Source organism: Lissotriton vulgaris, chromosome 10, assembly GCF_964263255.1.
Source record: "Lissotriton vulgaris chromosome 10, aLisVul1.2, whole genome shotgun sequence".
NCBI lineage: Eukaryota > Metazoa > Chordata > Amphibia > Caudata > Salamandridae > Lissotriton > Lissotriton vulgaris.
In genome coordinates, this window is record NC_141698.1 from 469744689 (window position 1) to 469753351 (window position 8663).

Sequence of the window (8663 nt, forward strand, 5' to 3'; positions counted from 1 at the left end):
TTCAATGCAAAGTCAATGGGCATGACAAATTACGAAATAGGTAAGTAAAGACTCTACCTATGAGCACCGAAATGCTCTCGTTACCTTACCCACAGGCTGCGGGTGCATAGGTGTGAAAGTGTGTCGGGTTTCCACGTTGAAGTCAATGGAGCCTTGGAGAAAAATGCTGCAGGCGACCAGGAGGAAGATGTCCGGAGTGATCCAAGGGCGGATAGAGGAAGATGGAGACCTGAAAGCAGAGGGGACTATGTTCACAGTCACTAGCCAGTGACCGTAGTGGAACCAGGAAGGAACCAGATGATGTTGTCGCAATCAGGTGAAGAGGTGACGCTTGACTCTGCAGCCACGTGAACCAGGAGGTGTCTTCGGTGACCAGGATGGAGGCACGAGCTGTCCCAAGCAGGCTCTCGCTGTCGGCGGTGTCTGTTCCGAGATCAGAGTCATCAGGCCTTGGCAAAGGCAACCCACGCGGTGAGTGAAGATGGCGTCTGGTGCGAACCAGGAGCGTCCGGGGTACTTCTCTTTTGGAAGGAAGCAAGGGCCAGTCTGGAGCAACCAGACCAGCAGTGTAGTTTTCAAAGTTTGTCGTCTAGGAGGCCACAAGCCAGCCGGCAAGTGACCAGACAACGCGTCAAACAGCAACCAGGCAAAAGGGCCCCACGCAGATCTCGTGGAGGCTGGAGGGCTGGTCTTCGGTGCAGAAGCTGCTCGGGCGGGGGCTTCTCAATCCCCAAAGCACTTTCTCAAGGGTGCCTCAGAGGTCGTGCTGGAAGCGAAGTGCAGTTTCTTCAAGATGGCCGGTCCCACATGTCTCGTCCCACCCACGGATCTCAGCTGTGCTGCAGATGTGAGTTGAGGTTGGAGAGGTCTGGAAGTTTGGGTCTCGTCGGGCTCTGAAGTCTGGTTCCACCAGGAAGGATGACAAAGTGAACAGCTAGGACGCTTGAGGGTGCCTGCAGATGCAGGGTGGTCACTCCTTGGCCACAAGGGAGATTTCTTCAGTCTTCTGTGGAGCAGAAGGTCGAAGTCCAGAGTTTCTTCTTTGTAGAGTTGTTCAGGATAATCTAATTTGGAATGGGACCAGCTCCTACCTTTATTCTGCTAAAGGGGGCTGTACTAGTGACTAGGCCCCTCCCATGTGTGGGAGTAGGAAGGGGGTGGTTACACCCCTATCCTTTGTCCGGTTTTGCGCCAGAGCTGGGGCTGGAGTCCCCCAGCAACTGGTTTGAACCGGGGTATGCACAGGGACACCTTGTGTGCCCAAGGCATGTCTCATTCCTTTCAGCCCTGCCTATCTGGATACACAAATTCCTGTCTGGGGTGGTGCTAGCACCTCCCCAGGCAGGAAATCCTTTGTCCAGGCCTCCGTTGCTGGAAGGAGTCCCAGCAGCAGGAGGTCAGACTTGTGTCTGTGGCAGCAGCATCCATTTTGTGATGCTGAGGCTCAGGTTAACTTTAACCGGGGTTACAGTTACATACATGTCTTATCCCTCTAGAAGGTGGAATGCTACCCCCGTCACTAGAACTGGCAAGGGGATAGTATTCCAAACCTTTTGACACCTTACACGACATGTTTTGATAATGCAATGCCAAAGTTAGCAATAACCGCGAGGATTATAATGCACTTAAGAGTATATGGTATAGCGTTATCATGGAACAGCTATAATGACTTGGTTCCGAAAGCTGCAGACAGGCTCAGCTCATGCTAGAGCACCATCTCACATAATTCCAAGCACTCTGCCTTCAGGATTGATAAAATTACAAAAAAAAAAAAAAAAAAAAGCAATTTGATGGACAGAATGTAGATCAATGTCTTACATTCACCCCAGTACAAGGATCTGGGCCTAAATCCATCGTTTTTTGCACTCCACACCACCCTGGGTCAGATAATGGCTTCATGCAGATCAGCTCTGACCCTGTGCCCAATGGGAACAGTCCAGTCCAGTCCGAACTACAACAGCCATATCTTTCCCAGACCGGAATCAAGCATCCGAGGACCGGACCAGTTTCGAGGTAACACCTCTCATCAGCCCGGCTAGCTTGACTCCAGTGGTGTGGAGGCTCTGGGACCCACGTCTGAGCTACCCCAGTACACTCAGGGAGAAAATTACAAAAAACAATTTGATGGACAGAATGTAGATCAATGTCTTACATTCACCCCAGTACAAGGATCTGGGCCTAAATCCATCGTTTTTTGCACTCCACACCACCCTGGGTCAGATAATGACTTTATGCAAATCAGCTCTGACCCTGTGCCCAATGGGAACAGTCCAGTCCGAACTACAACAGCCATATCTTTCCCAGACCGGAATCATGCATCCGAGGACCGGACCGGTTTCGAGGTAACACCTCTCATCAGCCCGGCTAGCTTGACTCCAGTGGTGCGGAGGCTCTGGGACCCACGTCTGAGCATCCCCAGCGCACTTATGGCGGAATTTGCAAACAAAACAGGTGATGGACAGAATGTGGATCAATGTCACACATTCACCCCAGTCCAAAGATCTGGGCCCAAATCCATCGTTTACAGCAATGGCAGCTTTGGCGAGGAAGCATGAAGGCCCTCAGTTCATCAGTGAAGCTGCAGTGCGAGGCAATGCTGCAGTTTTGGACTATTGCGGGACATCTGTATCTGCCTTGTCGGGGGCTACAGCAGGAATTCTGGGTCTGACCGGCCTGTACCGATTTGTCTTTATTTCCTGGCTTCGTTACTTTCTCCTATCTCTACTTTTGGTGTTAAAATCTGGCCGGCGGTGGAACAAATATTTCAAATCCCGAAGACCACTCTTCACCGGAGGGCTTGTTGGAGGCCTATTCACTTATGTCCTTTTCTGGACTTTCTTGTATGGCATGGTGCATGTCTATTAAAGCGATAAATCCTCTGAAATGTTTTTAATGAAATTTGAGGACTATTACTCAATTCGTTTAATCGACAGACCAATACTCCTTATTAATTTCTAATTGTTTGTCTTCTTGTGTAATAGTAACTTAATGCCATGCAGTTCTGTTCCTCTAATTAAATCAAATCTTACACAAGTCAAGTCAAGTCAAGTCAAGTCAAAATTTATATAGCGCGCTACATACCCATAGGGTCTCAAGGCGCTTGATGAAGGGGGGGGGGGGAGTTACTTGTCGAATATCCAAGTTTTAAGGTGCTTTCTGAATGCTAGGTGGTTCTGAGTAAGGCAAAGGTGAGTGGGAAGAGAGTTCCAGGTTTTAGCTGCCAGGTAGGAGAAGGATCTACCTCCCATGGTGGTTTTGTTGATGTGAGGTACAGTGGCAAGGGCTTGGTTGGAGGATCGTAGCTGACGGGGGGGGTGTAGAAGGACAGTCGTGTGTTGAGGCATTCGGGTCCAAGTTCGTAAAGTGCTTTGTGTGCGTGGGTTAAGAGGCGGAAAGTAATCCTCTTATTTACGGGGAGCCAGTGGAGGTTTTTCAGGTGGCCAGAGATGTGTTCTTTACGCGGGATGTCTAGTATAAACCTGGCTGAAGCATTCTGGATGCGTTGGAGTTTTTTCTGGAGTTTTGCGGTGGTCCCGGCGTAAAGGGCGTTTCCGTAGTCCAGGCGGCTCGTGACCAGTGCGTGAGTGACCGTTTTTCTAGTTTCTGTGGGGATCCAGCGAAATGTTTTTTTGAGCATGCGGAGAATGTTGAAGCAAGATGATGAGACGGCGTTGACTTGTCTGGTCATTGAGAGTGAGGAGTCCAGAATGACGCCCAGGTTCCGTGCGTGGTCCGTCGGGATGGGTGCTTTTCCAAGGGCCTCTGGCCACCAAGAGTCATCCCAGGCGGAGGGGGAGGTGCCTAAGATGAGGACTTCTGTTTTGTCTGAGTTAAGTTTCAGACGGCTGTGCTTCATCCACTCGGCTACTTCTTTCATTCCTTCTTGTAAGTTGTTTGTAGCAGTAAGTTTAAAAACACCTCTCGTGGGCTTTTCAGGGAAATCTGCCCGGTTTGCAGACTTGCTGCATTATTTTGGAAGTAAAGCGAGGCTGCGGGAAGATTGTTTTCTTTTATTTAGATATCCATGTTAATCGCAGCTCGTGAAGGGGCTGCGATTAACATGGATACTTTAACAAAAGCACTCAATCTGGCCGTAGCCTCGCATTACTAACAAAATAATACAGCAAGTCTGCAAACCAGGCAGATTACTCTAAAAAGCCCACAAGCGGGGTTCTTTAGCTTGCTGCATTATTATGGTAGTAAAGCGAGGCTGTGGGCAGACTGTTTTCATTTATTTAAATATCCCAGTTAATCGCAGCCCCTTTCAGACATTTGCAGTTAACTGATTTGAAAAGAAACGGAAGTAATTATCATTTATTTGCCAAATACTGCAATGTTTAGAGAATTTGTGCTGAAGAAATTTAGAGAAAACCTGCGAAGATTTGTAAATGTTTAGTGGGCGGTGCAGGCTGCCCTGGGTGCTGCAGAGCCGGCTGCCATGGACACATATGAAATTTACAGGCCTCCAGGGAGCTTTGGCTGGCTGCCTTGGCACAGCGATAAGTTGCCTAGCAGGTTACTACCTTAATTTAAAAATGTGACATAAGGAAAGCAGATTCTGTGGGCTCATATTTTAGTCGGAGCATTGCAAATGAAACGCATCAGCCTGCCAGCAACTTCACATTACACACAAGTATCTGAGATTGAGCAGCATCGACAAAAATAAAAAAACTATTCTAGCCAATGCTGCCCAGCACCGGGAAAAATAATAATGAAGAGCCTTCGCCAGTGTGCTGTTTGTGCATGCATGTATCATGACTCAGTGGCCATTTTAACTTTTGAGGCAAGTGTGATCACGTATGCTCTCACCAGCCATCACCATTATACATCATGTTGTGACAATTTTTTCTTTTTTTCTTCTTTAATTTACATTCAAGATGTGGATGCTCACCGTTGAGCGGCACGTTAAAAAAAAAAAGTGCACAGGAGCACATTTTAAGGATGGAGTGACCAGGTTGTAAATTGTAGTGTACAGTACCTCCTGAAAAGTTTATTAAAATAAATAAATGAAAGCGATAGTCACACGTTACGTATTAAAGGAGTAACAGCAATAAGCAGGGAGGGGCAGAGCGCACCAAAGGAGGAAGGTTATAAAAAGAGAAAGCACTACTTACTCTTTTTATGTAACTTGTGTAATTACTGCTATTGTATTACTTTCCTTTTCCCGCTCGATATTGCATTTATGTCCTCCCTTCCATCCTATTGTGAAGCGCTCTAATATCCTTCGGGATCATGTTTGCGCTATATAAAACTTTGTAAAAAAATAAATAAATATAGCAAGTCTGCAAACCGGGCAGATTACCCTAAAAAGCCCACAAGCTGTGTTTTTAAACTTGCTGCATTGTTTGCATTTGGCCATGCTGCTGAAGAATGTAGGCACGAAATGAAAGTTGAAGGCGTTTCAGTTTGTAAAATAAGAAATGTAGGCCCTTGCCCTACATTCACAGCATACCACATCTGTGGATCTGAAAGATGTCCAGGAATGGTTAAAGGAAAATCTAGATTGGTGACAGCCGGGGCATTCAGCTATGTAAGAGCCTGTGGTAGAGCGAAAGGCTGTACTGTTTGCAGAGCTCTGTTCTCCATCGCCAGTGGCGCACACACTTTATATATCCAACATGTTAACCCCTTCGAAGCTAATGACGAGCTGGGCTCGTCATGGCGCTTACCTGCCGTGCGCGGATGACAAGGCCAGCTCGTCATGAAATAAAGTAATAAAGCAATTCCCAGCGCAGGACGGGAAAACGCCTAGCAGCCATGTGGTTAAGCTTGGTATGTGGCTTTCTAGGGTTTTCTCTAATCTTCTATTAAGGGCATCAGAGTGTGCTGCCTTATGGTCCCAAAGGCATCATAAAGATTGTGTTTCCAACACCAAATCATAGCAGCGCTCCCCTAATCTCATTGCCGCATGGCTCCAGGCTGCAGTAAATACATGTAAAATTACAATGATGGCCCTCTGCTAATTGCTGGGGAGTGACTGGTGCAGCTGGCAGGTCTGTACTTTGAAGAGGTGGGCAGCCAGGGCAGCCCACCGAAGTAAACCCGATTTGCGGTGGCTCTGATCACAGCCTTGAGGCCACACAAGTGAGTGAGACTGACCGTGCTTGCTGCAGAGTGGGTTAATATGAATTCGAGAAAAGCAGTTTGGAGATATTATATTGCTTCCCATTCTCAAAAAGCTTTTACTTCTAAGATTTATCTCTTTCCATCATTGCTTATTTTGATCAGGAGAAAGTGTCACTCATAGTCCTTGAATGGCACTCATAATTACACTGACATTATGCAAACGGCGCACATAGACAGAAAACATGACAATCGGCATGTATTTCATGAGCTCATGTTAGAAAATAAGCAGGCTTCTTTCTAGGCTTTAGGCTTCCATCACACACTTTAATGCATTGCATGCACGAACAGTGGCCATGTGAACAATCTGCAAAACCTGTGGTGTATGTGACAATATAAAAATACATAAAATGCCATGCCACCCAAGCAAAGTCAGAACATATCCCTTTTAAAATATTTGTTTATTTAAGCAAGGTTTCCTTGCAGGGCAGAGCCAACGCCTCACTAGCTAGGATTCTCCAGTAGCCAGGTGAACATATGACTGGAAAGTGCTTCCCAGCACCAGATTCATGGCCTATTTTTGGCTCATCTATCACCATCTGTTACCTAAAAGTAAGTCATTCACTATTTATGAATCTATCATTTAATAGGTATCGTCAAGTAGTGAGCGAGTTAGCGTGAGTGCCACGGTTTGGTTGTTGAACAATTGTGCAGCACGCCCCAGTGCGCTGTACCCGCTCCTCCGCTACTTTATAATGAGTCAAAACTTCCCCTAGACAAAAAACAGATCTCTCTGCAGCTGGTCCATCAATCTCCAGAGTTATCCAGCCAAAGTGAAGAGGAGAAGCCTGTATTGATCCCAAGTTTTCTGGTACCACATTGTTCAGCCACTAATTGTACATACTTCTCCAAGTCCACCTTAACACCTCACAAGTCCCTGACCACTACCCTGCACGCATCAGTGCGGCCCTCTGTCACACCACAACCAAATATTTTTGACCCTTAGAAAAATATTTGCGAGTACCCATGGTCTATTGTAAATGTGATTACATGCAAATGTGTGTGAATGGGACACATTGGCATGGCAAAAGGTAAAGAAAACGCATGAGAGTGGCTGGATTGTGTGGGTAGGTGCATATAAGTTTAGCCTAATGGGTGTTAATAATGAAGCACAGGGGCACATGCTTATTTGCCTAAACTGGAATCCCAGGTAACTATTTGGTTGTTTTAACTAATGGAGTATCTGGGCCAGTCCCATTCATTTTTTGTAACTCTTAGAGCCTTTGCTAACCATCTTATCTTCAATTGCAGGTTTGCAGTCTTTAAGGTATTTGGATTTGAATGGTCAGGCGTGAGTACCCACAAAGACAAGGTAATTCTGTGTATGTTCCACATTGGATTTTGGGGGTGCTGGGTAAATAGAATCACAGTCTGCACCCCTTTTCTTTTGCAGGTTTGTGAGACCGTGCTACAAATACAGTTGTACAGGCAGACGGGAGTACAGGCAGAACAAACAGGTAATTGTTTGGTAGAGTTAAACTGTGGTGCATCTTGTGTTCTTGTGTATTGTAGTATAACAACATACCTTACCCATGTTTTCTTCTGTTGCAGGTTTCGCAGACTGTACCCCACACATTAGAGCGGGAGTACGTGAGTACAAGCAGAGCAGGCAATTGTTTGGTAGTCTTAAACTGTGGAGCATCTTGTGCATTGTAATTTAACAACATACCTTACCCATGTTTTCTTGTGTTCTAGGATGCGCAGACAGTACCCCACACATTTGAACGGGGATACGTGAGTACAAGAAGAGCAGGTACTTGTTTGGTAGAGTTAAACTGTGGTCCATCTTGTGCATTGTAATTTAAAAACATACCTTACCCATGTTTTCTTCTGTTCTAGGTTTCGCAGACAGTACCCCACACCTTTGAACGGGCATACGTGAGCACAATCACAACAGGTAATTGTTTGGTAGAGTTCCTTTAAGGTGCACATGGTATATTGCTGTATCACAAATTCACAATGTGATGTAACAATCTTTACTTCTATTGCAGGCTCTACGGACAGTGCATCATTTAAGTTTGAAAGGGCAGGGCAGTGGACAGAAATCCAGGTAATTACACTCTACGTTTTGCCGGCAATGCCTCTGTATTATGTGACAGATTGCAATCATGAGCATAGGCATCAACTTTAGCTATGTTTCTTTATTTTGCAGGCTTTGTGGCATAGCAGGCTGTTAGAACCGGCTGTCTCTAGTTGGCAGAGGTATACACTTCTGGCAAATAGGGGCACACCTTTTCTAGTCAGGGCAAGGGGATCACACCCTTCGATAACCCCTGCTCACCCCCTTGGTAGCTTGGCAGAGCAGAACAGGCTTATCTCAGAGGCTGTGTGTTAAGCAATTATGACCACATACAGTAATAAAGTGCATACACTACAAATGGAGACGACACAGTAGTATTATAAAAATAAGTATTTTTATATAAGGCTTAGCACAAGACCAAATAACGACAAAACTGTACACAATCGTAATAAATACTCTGGGAAGGGAAAAATGATAGTTCAAAGGTAGGTTCTTCTTTAGCACAAAAGTCTTTAGTATC

The 8663-nt window shown here is 45.9% G+C and overlaps 2 protein-coding genes across 2 annotated transcripts in view; one reads left to right on the forward strand and one right to left on the reverse strand.

Moving 5' to 3' along the window:
- The window catches only part of LOC147685416 (syntaxin-binding protein 4-like), a 1262048-nt gene that overhangs the window by 95351 nt on the left and 1158034 nt on the right, over positions 1 to 8663 (reverse strand). The window lies entirely within an intron of this gene.
- On the forward strand, positions 2530 to 2914 carry LOC147685417 (ER membrane protein complex subunit 6-like). Its single transcript, XM_086939745.1, has one exon. The coding sequence runs from the start codon at positions 2530 to 2532 to the stop codon at positions 2863 to 2865; it is 336 nt and encodes a 111-aa protein (XP_086795871.1). The 3' UTR covers positions 2866 to 2914.